At 43.9% G+C, this 24,569-nt stretch overlaps 1 protein-coding gene and 1 long non-coding RNA gene across 8 annotated transcripts; one reads left to right on the top strand and one right to left on the bottom strand.

The window, feature by feature from the left end:
• Positions 1–783: 783 nt before the first annotated feature.
• PHTF1 (putative homeodomain transcription factor 1) lies at positions 784–23,012 on the bottom strand. Of its 7 annotated transcripts, XM_054027123.1 has the most exons (20): positions 22,403–22,599; positions 21,912–21,987; positions 20,167–20,223; positions 18,864–18,933; positions 17,742–17,900; positions 15,658–15,820; positions 14,652–14,792; positions 13,581–13,740; positions 13,367–13,462; positions 12,501–12,674; positions 12,340–12,417; positions 10,710–10,919; positions 6,311–6,439; positions 4,696–4,968; positions 3,789–3,920; positions 3,471–3,557; positions 2,710–2,865; positions 2,178–2,273; positions 1,441–1,566; positions 784–992 (listed from the first exon to the last, which is right to left on the bottom strand). In XM_054027123.1, exons 2-20 carry the CDS (start codon positions 21,954–21,956, stop codon positions 972–974), a joined length of 2,373 nt encoding a protein of 790 aa, XP_053883098.1. In that variant the 5' UTR covers positions 21,957–21,987; positions 22,403–22,599; the 3' UTR covers positions 784–971. The 7 variants fall into 7 exon arrangements, with proteins under 7 accessions (XP_053883098.1, XP_053883095.1, XP_053883092.1 ...); XM_054027120.1 differs by lacking the exons at positions 13,367–13,462; positions 22,403–22,599 and adding an exon at positions 22,994–23,012; XM_054027117.1 differs by lacking the exons at positions 13,367–13,462; positions 22,403–22,599 and adding an exon at positions 22,620–22,704.
• Positions 9,243–12,239, top strand: LOC128836651 (uncharacterized). Its single transcript, XR_008444818.1, has 3 exons — positions 9,243–9,365; positions 9,889–9,960; positions 11,814–12,239. It is a non-coding gene; the product is annotated as an uncharacterized LOC128836651 (long non-coding RNA).
• Positions 23,013–24,569: the final 1,557 nt, after the last annotated feature.

Genomic DNA, 24,569 nt, shown 5'->3' with positions numbered 1-24,569 from the left:
GCTTTAATGTTGCTATGCAACTGAAAGTTTAACCAAGTGCCTTTGGAGGCAATATTTACCTTGGGTGGACTGACTTTCATGAAAGGCTCCAGTAGCACAGAATAAAGGGGCAAGGTCCAAAGCAGACCTGGCCTCTCTAGCCTAAAGGCACTTAAATGAATGTTTCTTTACTTGAAGTCACTACACACATGCACCTGTCTATCAAATGGGGCACTAGAGGAAGATGCAGTTGATGGAAAGAGGAACAGGGATCTGCTCTAATATGTAAACTAAAAAGGCACAGATAGCAGAATTTTAAAGTTTACCCCCTAACTATCCAGCACCTGGAATGTTCTGCTCAGCTGTAATGCATTTAGCCTGGACAGTTATTAGGAAAGTGAGTCCTCTTGTCAAGGCCTTAACACCATATTTTAACAAATGAAGAGCTTATTTATCTCTTAAAGCAGTAATTGGGGGTCCTAGTACTGACTTACTGCAGTGGAATTAAAGGTCTCATGTTAACGAAGAGGAAATGGAGAAGCTGCCACAGCAAGTTAGTTGTGTAACAAAGAGCCAACCTGCTGCAGTAACTTATCTATCCATATACAAATAGGCTTTAACAGGGCCATGGCCACAAGCTGTTGTATCCAGAATCCCATATTGTTTTCCTACTGTTTTGAGGCCACTCCAAAATGTCTGGTTACTGCATACTTTGGCCCCTACTTAATAGGGAAATGCCCTTAACAGTGTCTCACTGCTGATGGACAAATCAAGTTTTGTTTACTTAGTCTACAAGTCCTGGGCTGCCCTCACAAGTCTAGTTTATTCTGTAGGCTCCAAAACTAAGCAATGTGAGAAAACATCTTCGATACACAAAGAAATATGCCAAAATTTAGGACCACCTCTGCCTCAAGCCAATGTCGTGCTTCTATCCAGTGTTGTCCTGATGGTTTGATAATCCTCACAGCATTGAGGGCTGAGCCTTGGCCAGTTCATGGTTTGATTTTCCATAACTGAAAAAAGAGGTTAGGAATTGGTATTTATCTGAGAGACTTTAAATAAAAAAGCAAAACAAGAAATCTCTTGAATAAATTGCAGCTGCTAGTCTGACAGGCTGAGATAAAATATATCCTGTTACATAATGGTTTAGGCATGCTAGACAGTCAATGCAGCTCTGTTTCTGCGGCAGCCAAAAACTTGTAGTTTATAGGATTGTCTACTACAGCCCAAAAAACTGCTTGTGTGCTTATCTGAACTTATCCACTCACCATTCCTGCTGTCCTAACACATGAGTGGGTTTGACCCAAAGCACAGATAAGAGGGGGAAACAGGTGAAGCAATTGTGCTAATGACAGCAAGTTAGTGGCAAAACCAGAATTAGACCCAGGTCTTCTGTAAGTCATTTGGGTCCCAGTCTCCTAGAACATGCTCCTTGCCATCTCAATTGGCAGCTGCACTTACTCTGATATTGAATCCAAGAAGATCACTTATAACACCTGATATGGCAGACAGGATCACAACTCGTGTGATGTTGTAGATTAAAGGGTTCATAGTCAGGCCATAGAGTCTAAATGGTGTGTCTAATTCCTGTAATGAGAAAATGGAAGTTACACCTGGACCCAGTTGTAGTCACCACCATTTTCAATTACTCTGATAGCCTGCTATAGCCCAGACAGACTTCTGCCAACCAGATATTGCAAAATCCATTGGTACATTAGATAGGCATCTCTGCCTCCTCAGGGCTGAAGCATTTCACTGACCCTATCATAAAGGGTGAGAACCTTCCTTATGGCAACACTTAGATCAAGCCAGTGGACTGGTGAACAGTTTAGAATTTTAAAACTGGGAAGCATCTTGTAGGTGTCACACCAGGCTCATTCCCTAGTAATAAATGACTGGAATCCTAAAATTCTGCTGAGGGAGAATGAGGAAACAAGACAGTACGACTGGAATGACAAGCCAGTTCTCCACCTCCCCAGTCCCTATTCTTATCCATGTTACTACTGATATCACCCAGCACCTCGGTCATGGACAACCCCATTGTGCTAGGTACTGTACAAAGACAACATATTCAGATGAGAATACAGGGAAGCAATGAGAGGATATTGGTCAGCATGACAGGCACTGGTCTCAGCACATTAGTGACCTAACTCTTGTCTTTTTTGGTAGGCAATAGAGAGTTAAGAATAGGAACTCACCTTCAGTAGCTTTGTAGACAGTTTTAAAACATTGTTTACTAGGGAGAGCTGTTCTTTCTTGTTTGGCTTCTTTTCCATCTTTAGGTATAAGTTGATCTGTGATGGAAACAGGTATTTTAAAGCAGATTTTACATTCAAGCACTTCACCCAAGTCACAGCTGTGTTTACAGCACAGGGACTGCAGACCTATGCAAAAGTCACTACCCTGCGCATGGTGCTTACTTGTGGTTTTCAAGTGCAGCAGTAATAGATTAACAAATATCCAATTTTTTTCCCAGAGTGATAGGGTTCTTCTCACCCCCCAGCCATCAACAAAAAAATGAAAGATTTAGAATTTGGGCCTGGGTAACTGGCTTTCTTCCTTTAAGCCTGCTGTAGGAGCTACTCTTCTATTATGAACAAATAAAAATCAAAAGGGGTCTTAAAAAAAGGCACTAAACTGAAATGAGGGAGGAGTTCATTTGAACTGCAAAGATCACTTTCATACTAGAAAACAGTAAGCCCACGGGAGGGTGAGCTGCAGCGGAGATACCTGTTCAGTGAGCAGGATTGAAATATTACTATATTTTTTGTTAGTTTCAGAGCCCAGTGATGCCAGGCGCAGTAGAAAAAGGAGGAGGGCTGTTTCCCAGATGAGGAATTCCCAGTTGTAAGCCGCATTCAGGAAGGTTTTGTGCCCTTTTAAAACCTGTATTAAACAGAACAATGAAATTGGCAAATAGACTGAAATGTTCCTATTCACCTACCGTAGCCACTTTCATTCAACACATAGAAGCCGCTATGGCCTGTGTGACCACCATAACATCAGCCAAAGAATTCACCACTCCCAAATACATGAATAAAGGTAGGACAATAATTAAAGTGAAGTGAGACCAGTCTATATCAGCCTGATCAATACATTAATATTCACTCCCTTTATCCCTGCCATCTGATAGTTAGATATATTGGGCAGCACTCTTCAGAGAAAGTGCATTTTGATTGTTAAAGGAACTGGTTGGATGAGTCTTTCCCTCAGCACACATGAAACTGGATCCCAACATTACTACATTCAATGCAAAGCCAAAGTTGAGATGGGCAGTTAACTAGCAAAAGCATAAGCATTCATCTGCAGCACAATGAAACCATTTTGCAAACTGTTGCTAACAACTATACTTATCTACAGAAGGGAAAAAAAGCCTCTCTGAAATCTATTTAAGGACTAAAATCCACCTGCAAAGCAGTTACCAGTTATATTTCGAAGAATATTTTCACTGGTTTTTTTATTGCTCACAGAACATAAAATGTGAGTCTCACCTGTGCACAGCATATGAAAGCAATTGATAGAGCCAATAAAAAGATTGAAGAGACAACTACATCCACAGATCGCTGGGGCCCTCTCCTCTGTGGAAACAAAAATGTTTAATCAGATCTGGGAAACCTTAAGCATTTCAGTAAAAGATAGCAAATATAGCAATAGTTTTCAGCTACTCAGGAAAAAGTTGTAAGATCCTGAACTCCAGCTTCTGTAGCAGCTGGAGTTCACCTGCAACCTTCCACCAACTTCGTTTACACCATTTGCTTTAGTCTGTTAACATTTAAACATATACTTGCACTCTTTGGATCACGACTTGCCTTTAGATAGGAGCGCAGTGATAACCAAATTTTAATATTCTCCACCTTCTTGAGTCTGAAGTGGGGGATTTCATACTTCCTGGCTTTCCGGGCAGATGTTATGTGACTAAAAAGTTTGGCAAACAAAAACCGCTGCAAAGAAAAGTGTGTCAGTAAAGAAAATCCACATTGATATAGTCTAATGTTAGCATCCATATGGTGCTTAGTATAATATGTATGTTAGTTGCTAAACAAATTATTTGTGCTTGCCAGTGGTAGGAATAACATTCCTGTACAGGAGGAAACCATGACAGCTTTAGTGTATCTCTCACTTAAAGGATAATGATCATCCCAGTATACCACATCTACAACAACAGTAGCAAACTAGCAAACCTGTTAGCCACATTTCCTTGTGGAAGGATGTGATAGATAAAAATACACATCCTTATAACCTGGGCCCATCAGAGGATTTGTCTTTAGGGCAATCAAGTCCAGCCAGGCAGCTGTAGTCTTTAACCTTGCTGTCACATTATTTCCTGGTGGACTCTTATTTCTCATTCTAAGACGAGTCTCATAACTGTAGGCTTCACAGTATGGTAGGGCTAATAACTTTTCCTAGATTGCTCCAATTTGCCCCAGACTTGTAAGATAGCAAGTACTTAAGGTTAATTTCCTTTCAGCAGTACAGAGAAAAAATAGCAAGCTTTAAAGACTAATTCATGGTGGAAGTTAGTCATTGCATCTCTCGGGAAGAGACCTGCCACAGCACCTCAGGTATAAAGATATCCCAGCATTCCCCACAGTGTCTTACTGCTCCCAAACATGCACCTCAGCAGCTGCTTTAAGAGGGGAAGCAATGACAGCAGCTTGAATGTTGCAACAGAAATGTGCATGTTCATGAAAAGTAACTCAGCACATTTAGACAAACCTGTTTGTACGTTCTCTCAGCAACACACATCATAAAGAAAAACATCCAAGTCAGGCAGAGACGCTCAAGGAAGTTAATCACAGCCAAGACAATGACAGGGGTGATGGTAGGAGCCCCACAAAAGATATTCAAAAGTTCCTTCACTGAAATGGATCGCAGCTGTTCAAGATTCTTTGTATGGAAGAGCCGGTAGAGGAAAGGAAGACATGCTAACCCAATGGTGACAACGTTTCCCAGCATCTGATAGCCTACTCCCTGCTGATAGGCATTAACCTGAAGAATAGGCAAATATCATTAGCACTACATGAGCTACAACTAATTTTTTAAATTACTGTAAGTACAATGTTAAAAAACCAATAGGGAAAATCCTCCAATTCTAAAACTCCATTAGGAAACCTGTATGTGTAAGTACATACATAACCTTCTGCTTCAAAGAAACAGTATTTGGTGTGGCTGTAAGATAAAGTTCAGCCATTACACACTTCATCTTTCCACTCACTGAACTCAGAACACAGCAAGGGCGCAAGAATAAACCAGGAAATATACTAGAAAAGTTACAGCGAAATAAAGTGTGGCATAAAATGATTCCATATTATCACTTCCTCCCCCTTACAATGACCTATCCATCTCCCCCTCTCCATGGCCATCTCACTTCTGAGAAAGGTGCAAGACTGACCAAAATAGAGCAACAGCCATAAGCCACTAATTTTAATTGCACTAAAAGCTTCCAATTCCTTGTGGCTCAGAACAGGGAATAATGTCAACATGAGGTAAGCATCTACTGATAAAAGGCTATGTATTATTTTACTGTCATTCTTAGACCAGGAGTCATACCCTCTGCTTCAAATTAATGTATTTTCTTAAATCCCTCTGCAATTACTAGTTAAGAGTATTTAGGACCATCTTTAATAAAAGGTACTTGGACTTGTACAGTTTGCAGATGCATCACAATTTAGGGCACATCTACATTATGATGTTGCTGATAAAGCAGCTTATGCCAACCAAATTATGTAGGCATATGCACTACAGCGCTCCTCCTGCTGCTGTAACTTGCCCACTACGTCGACCTAGTAAATCCACCTCGATGAGATGCTTTAGGCATAGGTTGACGTAGTTCAGACAACACACACTCTGTATAGACATTTACTTGCATCACCTGTTGTCTGTCAGGGTAGCTGACAGCCAGATCCATGAAATTGATAATGGCAGTTTCCCTGCTGGTAGGGTTCCTGTTCTGCAATTGAGCAGGGGGGTGTTCCAGCTGTGAGCTCTAGCTGTCAGCACTGCTTTGCTGCCCAGCGCTGAGAGCCTAGATTGTGGGCACCCTGCAGAGCTCTCAGCTCCACACTCCACAGGGAGCTTGCTTCACGGGGAGTGCAGAGCTGAGAGCCTGGGTGGCAGCTGGGAGCTCAGCCTAGACCTTAGGTCAGTGCAAGTGCTCCTGGTGAGAACACACATCGCTGACAGGAGGGTAGTGTGGACATGAAAATCTGCAGTAATTTATTGCTGTGGCTGTAAATCAATCTAACATAAGTAGACTTAACTTTGTAGTGTAGACATGCCCTTAGAAGGGGTAGGGGTGGGGGGGGGAGAGAGAAGAGGAATCAATCCTTACTCTGCTCATGATAATCCCGCTGATCTCCAGCACAGACATGTCCACCTTCTTGCACTCACTTCCCTCCCAGATCAGGGCACTTACTTTTGCAGATGCAGGGCTCGTATTCTGAAGCCAGAACAAATGCTTCTGGAGAAGAAAATGCAACACATACAACATACTGAAAACATTTCTCAACTATCTACAGGAAATGGTTTCAAAATAGGCAGCATTTTTATTGAAAATGTTTGTTTGAATATAGTTTTAAATTTCAACATGGAAACTATAAGTTATTAAAGGAAAAATTGTCTGGATATACATCCAACAGCATCTAGCACAAGGCCTTGAGCCTGATTGCCACTCTGAACATAACGGCCACACTGGGTCAGACCAAAGATCTTCTGACAGTGGCCAATGCCAGATGCCCTAGAAGGAATGAACAGAACAGGTGATCCATTCCCTGTTGCCCATTCCCAGCTTCTGGCAAACAGAGGGTAGGGACACCATCCCTGCCCAATAGCCATTGATGGACCTATCCTCTGAATTTATCAAGTTCTTTTTTGAACCCTGTTACAGTCCTGCCCTTCACAACATCCTCTGGTAAAGAGTGCCACAGGTTGACTATGCATTGTGTGAAGAAATATTTCCGTGTTTGTTTTAAACCTGCTGCCCATTAATTTCATTTGGTGACCCCTATGTGTTATGAGAAGGAGAAAACACCACTTTACTCCACACTAGTCATGATTTTATAGACCTCTATCATATCCCCCCCCCTTAGTTGTCTCTTTTCCAAGCTGAAAAGTCCCAATCTTATTAATCTCTACTCATATGGAAGCTGTTCCATGCTCCTAATCTTTTTTTGCCCTTTTCCAATTCCAATATACCTTTTTTGAGATGAGGCCACCAGAGTTGCATGCAGTATTCAAGATGTGGTCGTACCATGGATTTATAGAGAGGCAATATGGTATTTTCTGTCTTATGCCTTTCTTAATGATTCCCAATGTTGTTTTTTGACTGCCACTGCACATTGAGTGGATGTTTTCAGAGAACTATCCACAATGACGCCAAGATCTTCCTTGAGTGGAAAGGGCTAATTTAGACCCCATCATTTTATATGTATAGTTGGGTTTATATTTTCTAATGTGCATTACTTTGCATTTATCAACAACATTCAATTTTTCTGCCATTTTGTTGCCCAATCACCCAGTTTTGTGAGCTGCTTTTAACTCTTCAGTCTGCTTTGGACTTGACTATCTTGTAGTTTTGTACTATCTGCAAGTTTTGCCACCTCACTGTATACCATGTTAAATACTGGTCCCTGTACAGACCACTGGGGGATACCACTATTTATACCTCTCCGTTCTGCGAACTGACCCTTTATTCCCACCCCTTGTTTCCTATCTTTTAACCAGTTAGGGATCCATGAGAGGATCTTCCCTCTTATCCCATGACCGCTTATTTCGCTTAAGACCCTTTAGTGAGGGACCTTGTCAAAGGCTTTCTGAAAGTCAACATACACTATATCCACTGATCATCTCTGTCTACATGCTTGTTGATCCCCCCCAAAGAATTCTAGTAAATTGAGACATTATTTCCCTTTACAAAAACCATGTTGACTCTTCCCCCAAATCATATTCATCTGTGTGTCTTGTCTGATAATTCTGTTCTTTAGGATTGTTTGAAACAATTTGCCTAGTAATAAGGTTAGGCTTACTGGCCTGTAATTGCCAGGATCACCTTGGGAGCCAATTTTTAAAAATTGCCATTAGCTATTCTCTAATCATCCAGTACAGAAGCGGATTTAAATGATAGGTTACAGACAACAGTTAGTAGTTCTGCTATTTCACATTTGAGTTCCTTCAGAACTCTTGGGTGAATGCCATCTGGTCCTGGTGACTTATTACTGTTTATCAATTTGTTCGAAAACCTTCTCTAATGACACCACAATCTGGGACAGTCCCTCAGATTTGTCACCTAAAAAGAGTGGCTCACATTTGGGAATCTCCCTCACATCCTCAGCCATGAAGACGGATGCAAAGAAAACATTGAATTCTTCTACACTGGCCTTCTAGCAGTGGTCACCAACCAGTCAATTGGAATTAACTGGTTGATCCTGGAGGATCTCCCAGTCAATCGCAATCTCCAGCTGCGCAGCAAGGCTGCTGCTAAGACTGGCTTCCTGCTTGCCCCAGCCCCACACCGCTCCTAGACGCAGATAGCACGGCCTTGCAGCCTTCAGGGCAGCAGGGGGTCTCCCTCCGCGCTGCTCTTGCCTATAAGCACCGCCCCCACAGCTCCCATTGACTGGGAATAGGGGGCTGTGGCCAACAGGAACTGTGGGGGCAGTGCTTGCAGAGAGGGGCAGCACACAGAGCCATATGCCACCTGCCTCCCTCCCCACCCCAGCAGGGCTGCAGGGGCACACTGGCATTTCCAGGAGTGGCGTTGGGGCCAAGGTAGGCAGGAAGCCTGCCTTAGTGGCAGCCACACTGCGCCACCAACCAGTAGCCACTGGAGGTAAGTGCTGCCCAGCGGGAGGCTACACCCCAACCACCAGCCCCTTCCCAGAGCCTGCACCCCAAGCCCCAGCCCTGACCCCTCTCCCAGAGCCAGCACCTGCACACACCCTCCTGCACCCCAACACTCTGCCCCAGCCCTGAACCCCTTCCCAGAGCCACCACCCTGTACCTCCTCCTGCACCCCAGCCCAGAGCCCCCTCCTGCACCCAAACTCCCTCCCAGAGCTTGCACCCCTGCCCCAGGCTGAGCCCAGAGCCCCCTCCCACACTGCAAACCCCTCAGCCCCAGCCCAGAGCCCACACCCCTTCCCAAATCCCTACCTCAGCCTGGTGAAAGTGAGTGAGGGTGGGGGAGAGGGAGAGAGAGAGGGGATGGAGTGAGTGGGTGGGGCTTTGGAGAAGGGGTGGGGCAGATCCTGGGTTGCCCTTAAATTCAAAAAAGGTTATCCTGGGCATAAAAAGGTTGGAGACCACTACCTTATAGTCTTTGATTACTACTTTAACATCTCAACCAGTGGGGCCACCGGATGATTGTTTAGCAGACTTCTTGCTTCTGAGGTACGTAATTTTTTGTTGTTGTTGTTGCTACTTCAGTCTAGCTAGCTGTTCTTCAAATTCTTTTTTGACGTTCCTAATTATATTTTTATACTTCACTTGCTAGAGTTTATGCTCCCTTCTATTTTCCTCAGTAAGATTTACCTTCCCTTTTTTTTTTTTTGCCTTTTTGCCTCTAACTATCTTTTACTTTGTTTTTTAGCCATGGTGGCACTTTTTTGGTCCTCTTATGTTTTTTAATTAGGGGTACACATTTAAATTGAGCCTCTATTACGGTGTCTTTAAAAACTTTCCATGCAGCTTGCAAGGATTTCACTTTTGGCGCTGTACCTTTTAATTTGTTTAACTTCCTCATTTTTGTGTAGTTCCCCTTCCTGAAATTAAATGCTACTGTGGTTTCCCCTACCCGGAATGTTAAATTTTATTTTATAGTCACTATTATCAAGTGGATCAGCTGTATTCACCTCTTCGACCAGATCCTGTGCTCCACTTAGGACTAAATCAAGAATTGCCTTTCCTCTTGTAGGTTCCAGGACTAGCTGCTCGAAGAAGCCGTCATTTAAGATGTCAAGAAACTATCTCTGCATCCCATCCTGAGGTAACATGTACCCAGTCAGTATGGGGGTACTTGAAAGCCCCCATTATTATTATTGAGTTTATTTGTATGGCCTCTATCCCCCTGAGCATTTCACAGTCACTCGGGGTGCTATTACTAATAAAGTGATAATATTACAGGCTTCCTACTGTAACACTGAAGACTGAAATGCTAGATCCAAAGAGTGAGAAGCTATGATTACTGCATATGCACTTCCCTGAACTAGGAGAATATAAATAAAAAATAGTATCTTCCCACCCAAGTTTTAGAGGCTATTGTGATGCTTTCATAGCAAGAACTGTTGTGGCTGGGATCCTGAATTTCCATACTATTTCCCTCAGGATACTTTTGCTAAATAGAATCAGGGTTCGAGTCTATGTGCCAGAGCATTCGTGCATCCTGTTCAATGCTTCCCTCAGTTATTTTTACGTTCATATTTCACTTTAAGACAGCCAACCATAGTCTAGGTACTGATGGTAACTTGTTTTATAAATCCGAAGTAAGATAATATCTATGCTCATCATTGAATTTTACAGAAATGTCCATCTGCTAAATCGTGTCCATCCTCAGAGGAAACAGATTAGGCCATGGCTTTTTTATTCATTTTGACCTGGCAAAGTCAACTTCTAGCAATGTGTTTGCACAAGTTACAACTACAGAATTTACTTCTTGTGTTATTTTAGAGGGTACAAGTTACATCAAAAGAAGAATATTTCATAGGCTTCTCATTTATTGCAAGTGGTTAAACAGACCTGTTGGAAAACATCGTCTTTCAGGTCCCGTTTACTTCCTTTTACATTCCCTTCCTCGCTGTCACTGGTGTAGGAAGAACGGCACTCTGGTCCATGAAGCAGGTCATCCCAGAGCATGTCCTCTGTCTCAGAGTCATGGCGGGTGCTTTCAGAGTCTCTCCGAGACACACTGCAGCTCTGGGACCCACCACTAAAACAAGACCTTGATTCCTTTAAAGAAAAAGGAAGTTTACAAAAGTAACTTCTCCATACTGAGCCTTCAACAACAAAAGTCATTTTTTAATCTTCAAGTAATATGTTCACAACCACATGGTCAAGCCAAGCCAACCTGAAGCCACTCTGACAAGCTAGAACAGAAAGGACATTTCTACACAGGGATGCTTTTGCGACATAACTCACAGCAACAAGCTATTAATGTTTTCCCACCTTCAGAATAACTTACACAAATTTCATGAAAACTCTGAAGGCCAGGAAAATGGAACCAGAACTTAGAATACATTTTAATAGCTTCGTCCTCATTGTGGGACAGAGTTTAGTGAGAATTTCTACAGCTGGAAAGGAGACTTACTTCTTCATTTCTATGAAAAATAGAATTTTTAGAATGCCTTATGTTTACTCCAATACAAGGTTATCCTCCCAACAGCCAAGTTTCTAATGAAGAGTGATTAGAGGCCTCTGAGCATGCTGCTGCTACCAACAGAATTTCATAAATTGAATGTTAAGTTCAAAATTCAAAGCACTGAAAAGGTACAAAAATTATGGAGTTTAAATAGTCAGTTACAAAGCTCTTAAAAAAAAAAATCAACTCTTACCTGGAGGAGACAATCTTCATCTAAATTCTTCCCTGCTTTACAACCTGGAAAGACTATAATCCCAAATACACAGTTGAGGGCCGTGGAGTCTGCCTGGTTTAACCTGTCTCCCTTGGTACTGCAACAACCACTATGCCTTTCAGACTATGCAGGCAGTAAACAATGGGGTCAAATGAAAGCACTTTGCATTGGAAACAAATCTCATACACTTCTCTTGTGCTGTAGTCTATTATGATCCACAAGCAGGGAGTAGCATGTCATATGAATGCTAACAGAATTTCATTTTTTGCAGATCTGACCGTAAGACAGGGCTGTATAAAAGTATCAACAGGGGAATGACCAGTGGGAAACCAAGACAGCATTGAGTGTGACAGCCCAGGATTCCAAGAAGACTGCTTAAAGCTCTGGAATGAAGACTGATCGACAGCTTCGCTCCTCTGGAAGTGTGAGCAATAAGAGTAAAGTCTGAGTGGAACAGAGAACCTTCTCAGAAGCTAGTCTGAGACTGTGAAACTAACTCCTCAAGGAGCTAAGGACCATCACAAACCTCACCACTTTCTGTTCCAAGTGCAACACACAGCAACAGGTATATTTAACAAAACAAACCCTATCAAAATAAGACATCGCTGCACACACTTATCCCTCTGGGCAGAGGATGAGAGAACAAGTGACATATGGGTAGTCATGTGCTCAATGCACTACTGCAAGGCATTCAGATACTACAGTGATGAGCATTGTATAAAAACCTGAATAGAACAGATGTACCACTCTGCCCACCTTAAATGATGCAAAGGTCTCTGGTATTTTAGAACCCCTACCTGACTAAAGGCTGTTGAGTCTAGTTCAGATTCTTCCACACTATTGGACTCTCTGGTACCTTTAATAGCTTGATTGACCTGCCATAAATAAAAAGGAAAAGTTAGTTGAGAGCCAATAACGGTAAACTTTATGGAATCTTAAGGTAAACCAACAGAACTACCTTTGAAACTGACTGGTCTGAAGTAGTAAGAGGTCTCCTATTCTTGTCTTCGTAGCTATTGTCACTGGAGGCCCCTTCTACACTTCTGCGTAACAAAATCCTCTGTGCCATGGCTTCAGCATCCTCCTCACTTGAGAGCTCATCAGAAATGCCACCCATATGTGTGCCGCCATCCTGGAAGAAAAGCAACCATCTAAACAAACTAGAAGATGGGGCTAATAAAACTAAGCAGATCTGCATCAAGCAGAAGTATCTGGCCAGTATTACCATTGCAATGTTGTGGTTACCAACAGTGTGAATTCTAGACTAATACAGTAGCCAATAAAAGGGAAATTACTTCTACAAGTACAAGCAGAATGAGGAGTCAAAGAATCAAACAAGTTCTACAACTAATGGGCCAGCCCTGTCATTGCAGCAGTGGAAAGAGGGGGAGAAACATCCAACCTCTCCAGCAGCTAAAACAGAAAAGGAGGTAATTCAACTCCTGATCTCCTCCCCCTTCATTTCCACAGCCTGATGCCTCAAAGGCCGCAACATCCACAAGTCTTTGTGTGACCCTGGGCATGTCATGAAAGCTGTGGCCCAACAACCAAGTCTATTCCCTCCCTGAATGCCTTCTTCACGTATTAGAGACTTTGAGAGCAACGCTGTTTGCTTCACATATTCTTGTCTAAGTAACTCTCACCAATCCCAAAGTCTTCATTTTAGTGCTTGCACAGATAAAACTTTGGTTTTTAAGGTCACATACAAAAATTCCATCAGGTGAACCTGAATTATCTCCCAACAGAAGGACACACTAATTGTTTGCAAGGCAGATGTTTTACATGGTAGAATTTTGAATTCTGTTTGTTTTTAAATCAACCAACCTTTGAATTGAAGACCATCCAAATAAACAAGCATTTCAGTATAAAGAGGCCTCCTTTATTCTTCCCACAAGTTTCCATGTTTAGCATATTTATGTTCTATTGTAAGTTAAAATGGAGTTTATATTTACATCTGACATTAAGGCACCAGCACCAAGTCAGTCATGACTGAAGAATTAATGCAGAAAGGAATTTTCCAATAATGACTCAATCTTACCCGATGACTCTTCTCCCCATCTGAAAGTCTCTCTCTCTCTTTGAAATGCAGCAGCCTATATTCGGATCTGGAAAGTCTGTGCTTAATGCCACTATACACAGAACTCACACCACTTTCTGTTTCAGTCCCTTTATCAGCTACCAATTTCACCCTCCTTAACCTGGGGAATCAAAATGCAACAGAACGGTTCTGACTTCAGAGCAAAGCTCTTGATAGGATAATGTCAATTTACTCTGTCACTTGCCTGCCTGGCGCAGAATTAAGCAATAGCTGAGAGGCTACAGAATTATCTCAATTTCAGGCACGTCACGGCCCCCTCTTAGAGGGAACATAAGCCTACTCAATTGTCAAATGCCAGCTCCCAAATGTCCTACAGATTCTAAATCCAGGGGGAAGGCAGGATTCAGGAGTTTAAGTAAAAGAAAGTAGTTAAAGGAGAAACTTTTTAGGTACCTTTTTAAATAGTAACAGAAGGTGGCAGCTTAGATCAGAGGTTAACAATCAGGAGATTAAGTTTCCAGCTAAAAAAACAAAACAAAACTCAGCTGGGAGAGGGGATAGAAGGGATGAACCCAAATAGTGCATCTTCCTTTTCCCTGGTTTTCATCATGTCTTAGAAAATACTTTAAAAATGATCTGATCAGGTTAAACTAAGGGTAAATTGACTCTGAACTGAGCAAAGCAAGGTAACTAAATATGGGACTTAAGGGGGAGTTGAGTACATATGCTTAGGAGGGTCACTCAGAGACCAGAGAGAGCCTCTAACACTCTGCACAATTGTGTTTCTAAAATAGGCTACCAAAATTGTCCCATATCCAGAATGAGGACAAATATATGGACTCCTAATAAGACAGATTTCCTCCAATGGCAGTGCTTCTTGGATTTAGTTTAAGAACAGCTGTAACTTGTGCAGTTTGGGAATGTGAGGCTGATACTTAGTCTCTAAGGTGCCACAAGTACTCCTGTTCTTCTTTTTGCTGATACTTAATGAGCATTCAGAAAACAAACAGAATGCTTATTAACTGTTCATACACTACAAACACTCACACCCTCCTGGTGCAGCATACACACCTCCTGCGGAAGAGCATGCCAAACAAACTGTTGATAATGGATGTAGGTTCCAACTGCTTGTCTCCTTTATTGGCTTTGTCAGAGGAAAACCAACTGCCAGCATCTCTGCCCCCATCACTACCCACAGGTTTGCGTAATTTTCTATTTAAAAAAACAGAGTGGGGAGAGAATTTAATTTGCATCTTTACACCCTAAAAACTACGTACCAAATCCATACACAACTCTAGCTGCTTTGTCAAATGCGTCATGCAGATACTGGGGTCAACCCCCTCAAATATGCACAGGTAATTTTTACTAGCATCAGCAGGAATTAGGTTTATGTCCCCAGGGGAGAATACACACTAGTACCACAAAGGATTTAAGTGGATAATTATACAAGATAAACATGGAAAAACAGTCTGTGTGGAAATGTTGTAAGGGTAGTAGTTACAGACTCTCTCTCAGCAGGAAGTGGTAGTTACAGCCTCTCTCTCAGCAGGAAGACTGCACTGAGACTGACAGTGGGCAGTTTTAAATTAAAGAGAGTTGCAATGTCTCTCATGCAACAAAAAAAAGGCAAGAAACATCCCTCAGAGTCACATGTTATCCTTTGCCTCCTCTGAAGGTGTATGAGAAGCCTCTCAGTTAATGTAAGTGTAAAACATTAGTCAAGTTCCCAAAGCCATAAGCGTGATGTGGTTTGTGGAGCACACGCCACTGGCCACAGAAAGAAACTGGACTACCAAGTTTCCATTAGAACAGTCCAACTGCAAAGTAGAGAATAAAGGGGACGTAACATGGCCAGACTTCCTGAGTGATACAGCACTTATGAAAGCTGTGAAAGGGGGAAGAAGGTGGGCTATCCATGATCAAGCATAGGGTACATATATCCCTGCATTTTAGTCACATAATATATTTACTTAAAACAGCAGCAAATGAGACCTTTATCCAGTAACTTGACACTGTACCATATTACTCTGATTCCTACAAATAATTAGCACACAATTAGCGCCCTGTTTCATCTCACCTCCGCCTCCTGCTGCTGCTTCCATTGGTTCCCGGGGGTTTGTTGATCTGGGTGGACACGATCTGACAGTGAACAGTTCCCATCAGTAGCATAAGGCACATTGGTCCAATGATTTCACTTGCACTTGCAACAGGTATCATGAAATACAACACGACTGCTATAACTGAAAGAGAAATTGGATCAAATGCAAAAGCTACCCTGGGAATTCCCTACCTATAGGTGAAAGGGGCATGTCTCTGTTTTTATTATTGTCCCAATGATTTATTTTGTTCACTTTAAAAGCTTTTGCAGATACTAACTCTACCCTCATTTTTATGTGGCCCTGGTACTACTACTCTGAAATTCCTTCTTTCTTTGCAATGTGATTTGTAAGTATATTAAAACAATAGAAAACAGAACCACAAAAGGGATCAAAAGTGTGCATCAAAAAAATGACTTTCCTCTGCCAGAATGTGCTCTATGAAAGCCATTTACAATCTTCAGAGGACACAGTTCCAGCTCACTTCAAGAAATGAGAGTTACAGAAGCTGGACTGACAGAGGAGCTGCATGTCCGGATATACAGTACCTTCACTAAGTAGGTTCTTCGCCAAAGCAGGGTGGGGTAGGCAATTTATCCACAGAACAGGTCTAGCATGTGCGGTGGCAAAGTAAGTTTCCCCCACCCTGCGGCCTCATTTCTAGCCTGGAAGATCACCTCAAAAGGAGGCGAGGGGAGTCCAATCCCAGCATGAAGGACCAGATATCAAATATTCCTGGAACTGCATGGAAGAATCCCTGGGGACCAGGACAACAGTAAAAGGCTGCTTAAATTCAGAGATTTTGAGGCCCAAAGGAATCATGATCTAATCTCCAGGGTGTAACAGGCTGGAGAATTTCACCCAGTGATTCCTGCATCAAACCCACACCTTCTGGTTGAGCTAGAACAGGAGTTCTCACGCTGGGGGATTGGGACCCCTCAGGGGGTCGCAAGGTTATTACATGGGGAGGTCATGAGCTGTTGGCCTCCCCCCCAAACCCAGCTTTGGGTCCAGAATTTATAATAGTGTTAAATATATTTGTGTTTTTTAATTTATAAGGACAGGATCACACTTAGAGGCTGGCTATCTGAAAAGGGTCACCAATACAAAAGTTTGAGAACTGCTGAGCTAGAACGTCTTAATATAAACTAATGAAGTTGCCTGAACTATGGTGCCCACAGCAGCTTCAACAGAATGTATTGGAAATGCTAATCCCATTTTACCTAGATGCTTATTCAATGCTGCCCTTCCTTCCCCTACCCCACACACAAGAGCACTTCCACATCTGTAAAATGGGGCTAAATTCATTAACATGTGTGAACTGAACCATAGATTAAACCAGTGGTTCTCAACCAGGGGTATGCGTACCCCTGTGAGTTTGCAGAGGTCTTCCAGGCGGGTACATCAACTCATCTAGATATTTGCCTAGTTTTACAACAGGCTACATAAAAAGCACTAGGTAAGTCAGTACAAACTAAAATTTCATACAGATGACTTGTTTATCCTGCTCTATGTACCATATACAGAAATGTAAGTAAAGTATTTATATTCCAATTGATTTTTTTATAAGTATATGGTAAAAGTAAGCAAGCAATTTTTCAGTAATGTGCTGTAACATTTATGTATTTGTCTGATTTTGTAAATAGTTTAAGTGAGGTGAAACTTGGGGTACATAAAACAAAGCCTCCTGAAAGGGGTACAGTAGTCTGGAAAGGTTGAGAGCCACTGGATTAAGTGACTTGTCCAAGGTTAAAAGGAAGTACTAGATAGGAATTTAACCCGGATCTCTCAATTATATGAGCCCTGGTCCACTGCTTCAACCACAAGACCATCTTTCCTCCCTTTTGCTGAATCAAATGTAACAGTCATTTGAGCACTCTTAGGGTAGATTAGAAGGTGGAACCCAAGAAGCATGTGGCATGGAAAGCTGTGCAGTGTCTGCAAGTAGTGAACAAACACTTCAAAGCTGCATCCTTACCATTGCAAATGGCATTAGCGAACAATAAGAATCTCATGTTTTTCATAACCACAAACAAAAGATGGCACAGCACCCTCCAATGCTTACCTTGCATGAGGTAAAGGACCAGAAGCCACATAAAAATACGCTGGGATGTAACCTGAATCCACCAACGGCTGAATAATGGAAAAAACACAACCCGCACAATCCCCTTTCTAGTTAGTGACGTCCATGGGATTTCAGGCTTGGCTTTGGCAAATGTGGAGCCTTGAAAATACACAATGTATAGGTAGTTCAAATGGGAGTTCTAGCCAATGCTTTATTTGTAACTAAGGCTAAGATTTTGTAACAGAGGTCATGGAAGTCACAGAATCCATGACTTCCAGAGACCTCCGTAACATTTTTCCTTCAACCCTGAGGCAGCAGGGATGGGGCTCCTCTGTAACTCCCAGCTGCTACTGTGGGAGGATCCCACAGCTCCCAGCCACCGGGGCAGACCCCACAACTCCAAGTTGCTGCCAGTCGCAGGGGAAGCCCTGCGCTCTCAGCCATCACTGGAGCCCCAGCAGCAGTGGGTGCTGGACCCACCTCCCTCCCCATTTTGTCAGTGATTTTTAATAATCAGGGACAGGTCACAGGCTTCCATGAATTTTTGGTTCTTGCCCATGACTTTCACTAAATATAACTGATAAAAATCTTAGCCTTACTTATAACTTCTTCCCTAGACAAGGCCAAACTCCCTCAAATACAGTATAATTTGAAATGGGAAAGGAAAGAACTCAAACTTCAGCCACTCACAAGTTCCATCAATCCAAAATCATATGAATCCCTTCTCCTCTCAGCCCACTTGCCCAGTCCCAACTACCTCTATCTTATGTAAGCTGTCATCCACAACACCAACCCATAATGACCACCCTTCTCCCCTCCTCCCCAAGGCATTATCTACAACCTCAGCCCTTAGCTGATCATGCTGTGGTTCCAGCAAGCCTCCAGTCCCTCTGCCAGGTGTCACGATCTGGGCAGTCTGTGTCCTCTAATGCTAATTTCTAGCACTGTTGACCCATGATCTAAATAGCTGTCCTTTCAGAAACCAGACAGTGGTATTAAATTACGTCAGACCTAGGTAAAAGGTAAGATATTCCTCTTCCCACCATTGTGTAAAGCAGAAGTGTATGTCACATTTAACCTGGGGGCATTTGATACAATCTCTATTATTCAAAGGATACCTACCTCTGATTAAGTCAACATCTATCAGGTCAGGCTGTATGTGGCCCTTTTTTTTTGGTTTGTTTTTGAAGCCCTGCAAATTTAAAAATAAAGGATTAATTTTTGAAGTGAATAGAAAAGACTGCCTGCATTTCTTTTACTCTGATCTCTCCAGAAACCACGATAATCTCCAGCACTAACATCAGGAACCTCATTCAATACTTCTAGTGCTCTTCTGGAGGCAAGTTTATTAGTCAAAGATCCTATTTATATTTATTTATTTAAGCTCTCATTTAATATTTATTTTAAAACAAGACTGCACCCTGCAGGAACCACAGTTAGAGCCACTACTTCCATTTCCTGGGGATAAAGAGGAAAGAGGCCACTGCACCTGTGACTGGTCAGCTGACTCCCAGTTAATCTTAAAAGAGGGCACCTGGGCCCTGGAAAGGAGATAGGACAGGCCAGATTCAGGAAGCATGGGTAAGAGCTGCCTGAGACTCAGACAGGAGCACCAAGGAAGAGCTGGCAGAAGTTGCTTAATGGAGCTTCAGGAGACCCAGTGGAGAGACCTGAGCTCAGATGGGAGTGTAACAGGACTACTGGTAAGAAATTACCAAAGCTGGAAACCCTTAACAAGCAGAAGGCTTAGCCAGTGACCTCTTGGAAAAAGAGAGAGATCCAAACTCATAAGTAGGAGAGTAGATTGGCAGTAATAGGCAATGACATCACTTGTTAGTAAAGGATATAAAAAATAAATTCTTAGTATTCATTGCTAATACCTGCCTGACCAAGTTGGAGCTGACCAATATGGGTCTAAGCAGCCCTGGGTTTAGCCAGTTTGTAAGCATCTTCATCAAATGCTTATAAATGTTTTGTTACTGTTTGGATGTAGTAAATTGCTTATTTTTTAGGCAAATTTAGAGAAATGGGGTAAATTCTGTTCAGCTTTTGGATTTAATAAAGGAACTTATGGTTAAATTAGTTGTGGTAGTATCCTGCATAAATAACACCAATATTACCATTAGTCATTGAGTAATATCTGAAAATAGATTGTCAGTTCTTCAGGGCAGGGACTAGGTCTTTTCATTTGTTCTATAAAATACCTAGCACTTTGGCAGTGTATAAAATAGTAAAGTTCAGATTGATTTTTTTCTCTTAAACACAAAATGTACTGTACAGTAAGTATATCTATGGCATGCAGTGCCTTTCATTGTGTGGGCTTCTGGGATTTGCATTAAGCAGAACTGGTGCAGCCACATAACAGGGGCCAATAAATAGCATGGGACAAACAGCAAATTAAAAAAAAATTAAATGAAAAAATTACCTTCATCTCAGTCTGTTCTATAGACTTTTCCCATATCTGTTGGTCATAGGCTCCAATCTGAAAAAATAAATTCTTTACATGACAAAATCCTTCAATTTACAACAAGCCAAAACAGGGTGGATAAAATTTGATTTAACAAAACCTGATTTTTTTTATTTAATACAGGTAAATTTAAAATTAAATTTGAAATGACAACCTATGTTAAGACCTTAAGTTACCATAATCTATTAGTGACTTAAATATAAAAATATTTAGTACATATTTCCTACCAATTTTTTAAAAGTCAAACTACTGAACTGCTGAAAATCACTGGCTAACTTGTCAAAGTGCTAAACCAGCTTTTGACAGCAGTAGGCTCTTCTGCAGGCAAATAGATTTTCTTCATTTCAGTTTTAGTTCAGTTTAATGACTTGATTAATTCATTTGAAGTTAAGAAACCAACTGGGAGTTGAAAAAGCAGGAAAGCTTGTTTCCCTCTTCCAATCTCTAAATAATTTTAGGTGTGGGAGAATGAGATGCATTAGTTATAAAATCTGGAACTACATGGTGACCAGAAACAATCAGTTCAAATACTTTAACTCAGCTAGTTATAAATTCAAAATGTTTTGATTTTAAAAAATTAGTATCCAGAAAATTTAAGGTAGTTTTATTTAACTACAAGCAATTTAAATGTTTTTTTGTGCATTTTTAACAATTTCTGATCAAATAGAGATGACACTAATCACAATTAAATAAATCTGGTAAACAAAAAGCAAATGTAAGGTAAATTATAACAGCTTAAATGAACATGTATAGATGTATTGTTATAGATGTTAATCTCAAAGGTGCCACAGGACCCTCTGTTGCTTTTTACAGATTCAGACTAACAGGGCTACCCCTCTGATGTATAGATGTAGCCTATCCTCCTGGCTTGCAAAGAGAAGCACCAAATGTAGCATATGTAATTTAATTCTTATATATTTAATGGTTATATTTAGTTGCAAATCAACCTCTTTAGGAAAATAACTCAATTGCAAAACAATTAAAATTATTGAAATCAAGGTTTCCTTCTTGAATTAAACTGTGATTAAAATCATTCACTGGTTTAAAGCAAAGCAATTTCAAACACCCCTGCCAAAAAAACTCATGAGAGTTAAATGAGGGGTTTTTAAACTGCAGCTCAGGACCCCTCAGGCAGTCACGAGCTGTCAGCCTCCCTCCATCCCAAACCCTGCTTTAGCATTTATTATGGTGTTAAATATATTAATAAGTGTTTTTAATTTATAAGTGGGGTTGCACTCAGAGGTTTGCTAATGTGAAAGGGGTCACCAGTACAAAAGTCTGAACCACCGCACTGATGTAGTGTTGCTGGCTGGGGCTGTCTCAAAGATCACTTTAAAATAAATTAAAATAAAATGTCATCATTGTACATAGCCAAAAATGTAAAACAGTGCTGCAAGCTCAATTTTTTTTTTCAAGCTATCTGAGCGCTGGATGAGCTCGAGCAAAATCTGACAACGCTGCGCTGTGCTGTTATAAACGAACATTTAACAGTCACAACGGCCCCAGGGAGGCAGGTACCCCCAGCCCCCGTTGACGGATGAAGACCATGACGCGCAGGGCGGGTAAGTGATCGGCCCCCCCAAGCCCCTAGAGCGGCCGCGCGAGAAGGGGCTCGCGCCCCCGCCTAGCAGAGCCGGTGCAGGGAGGAGAGTAACGGGGGGGTTGCAAAGTGCAGGGCGGCAGCTCCTCGCCCTACCACTGACCTTCTTCTGGTACCAGGCGATGGCATCTCTGCCACGTGCGGCCATCGGGCTCCTCAGCCACCGCCGGACGAGTGACCTAGAAGGGAGCAGGGCAGAGCGCTGCCCTCACACCGGCCGGGCCCGCGGGCTCCGACGCGCGGAGGGGACCAGGCCGGGAGGGCAGGGACCCGGCTGCACCTGGCGCCGGAGCGGGCAGAGCCCAGCCCCGAAACGGCCCGCGGCCACCGGGCTCCCGGCCCGCGTTTCCCGGGGTGGGAATGACCTTCCCCCCGCCCCCATGCCAGCTCCCCGGCCCCCTCGCCAACCGCTCGCCCCTCCCGTCCACAGCCCCTCGCCAGCCGTTCGCCCCTCCCCCACCACGGCCCCTCGCCCCCACCACAGGCCCCCGCCCCTCCCATCGCTTCCCAGCCCCGCCTCACGAGGGCAGGCCCGACTCCCGTCTAGCCCCCTCCGGCCTCGCCCCACGCGCTCCCTCCGAGGCTGAACGTTACCATGGAGACAGGCGAGCGGCCGAGCCCGGATTGGAAAACGGCACTCGACTGCCTCTGCCTGGCTCTCCCACGGCCCCGCAGCTCCCCGCGAGCTGAGTCACCGAACGCGCTGGGCCGCAGAGCAGGGGGCGCAGACAGCACCAGCCGAACGCCGATCTAGGCTGTCTGCCCAGAACGCTGCCCGCCCCTGGCGAGCGGCCGCGCGGGCCCAACTCACCTTCGTGGTGGGCGGGGGCCCCGGCCGCAGTGACTTAGCCCCGCCCCCAACGCCCGGCGTGGCCAACCACCGGCCGGGGCGGAGCGCGAGGGGCTGGGGGGGGTGTTACTCCTTCAGGCCGGGCGGGGCTGCCCCGCACCGCGCCCCCAGCCCGGCCCCAGCGGCGGGGCCGTCAGCGGGCCCCCGCGGCGCTACTTAGGTTATGTCCCGGCCGGCGCGGCCCCGACAGCACGTGCCAGGCGTGCGCGCCGCGCGCCCCCTCCCCCGCCGCAGCCGGGCCAGCGCCTGGGCTCGCGAGCTTCGCGCACGCGCCCGGGGCTGTAAGAGCCGCGCTGGCACCTCAGCCCTGTCCCCGCGCCTGGCACCGGCCGCACCTGTCTGAGCTCCCAGCTTCCCCCGGGCTCTGTCCGTCCAGTGCGCCGGCCGGGGCTTTACTGCGAGCCGCAGCCTGGCCGAGAGCGGCAGGTTCGGCCAAAGCCCCGCTGCGGGTGCGCCCCACCAGGCGGTCACTCATGGCTCGAGTTCGGACAGCCTCAAACACGGAACAGAGGCAGACTGTGCATCAGCCACAGACGTGCACACTTACAAAACCGAGGATCAGCGGTGGATTAGGGGTTTGTGGGGCCCTGGGCCAGAGCAAGTGGGGGGCCCTCCCCACCCCTTAAGCCTGCAGTCCCGTCCTCCCCCTGCTCCTGCCAGCGGGGCAGGGGCTTGCCCTGCCCTGTCTGCTGGGTGCGCCTGCCGGGGAGCGGGGCAGGGCAGGGGTGTTTGCACCCTTCCACAGCAGAAGCACCCGTCAGGGCGCCCATTTTTCCAAGTCTCCCCCCCCCCCAATTGCATTGGCCCAGTGGTTAATCCGCCACTGGAGAGGATTATCCCACAGCGTGAGCCTTAGTACAAAACCAGGTCTGCAGGCAGTAGGTACAGTGCACTCTTTAAGAGGAGCAAACAAAAAAGTATGTCTCAACTAAGCTTTTTACTGTCAGCTAATGTCAATTTCTCACTTTCCCCAGGCACAGTATATTTGCAAAATACATTTTGACCATGTCAAAGGATCCACCAGTGGATTCCTCTCAGGAGGAAACTATTCTCTATTTAAAGTCAATAGAACAATTTGGGATCCACACATTGCCTGAGAAAAGTGATTCTGATCAATCAGTTAGCTTAATTAACATTGCACAATCATCAAAACTATTGCTGCTCTTCTTTCCGAAGGCATGCACATCTGAAGCTATGCTATCTCATGAATAGTTTACAGGTCCAGATGAAATTCTGTGGTGTGCCAACAACAGAAACAGTGCTCTGCTTTAGCATGAAAGTTAGAGAACTGTAATAAACCTAAGTTACACTATGCTGCTTTGCCACATGCAAATAGCACCATGAGTGAAAAGCCACTATTTCACAGAACGTAGGGGAGACAGTGTTCTACAAGTTTTACCTGCTGTTGTAGAGTATCAGATGGGTAGTCGTGTTAGTCTGAATCTGTAAAAAGCAATAGAGGGGCCTATGGCACCTTTAAGACTAACGGAAGTATTGGGAGCATAAGCTTTCGTGGGTAAGAACCTCACTTCTTCCGATGCAAGACTTGCATCGGAAGAAGTGAGGTACTTACCCACGAAAGCTTATGCTCCCAATACTTCCGTTAGTCTTAAAGGTGCCACAGGACCCTCTGCTGCTGTTGTAGAGGCCATTCAGTTCCCTGTAGGCAGAGTATAGATCAGCAGCAGTCCTGCATGTGCAGATGCAGCAGAGAATTTCCTCCACTTTGAAATATTGACTCACCATCAGTTCAAATTTTTGCCATACACGTTTACTAAGGTTAAGTAAAATATCCAAGGATGTACAGGGCTTCCTGTGGGGAGAGAAGTATTGTTATACAGTGTTCAAACTGGAGTAGAGTGTAGAGGGATTGGGATAAATCCATTGTAGGGCTGTTTGGGGTTTGGTACA

The sequence above is a fragment of the Malaclemys terrapin genome, chromosome 4 (assembly GCF_027887155.1).
Source record: "Malaclemys terrapin pileata isolate rMalTer1 chromosome 4, rMalTer1.hap1, whole genome shotgun sequence".
NCBI classification, from domain to species: Eukaryota; Metazoa; Chordata; order Testudines; family Emydidae; genus Malaclemys; species Malaclemys terrapin.
Note: the sequence above shows the minus strand (reverse complement) of the source record. Positions and strands in the feature narration are given on the sequence as shown.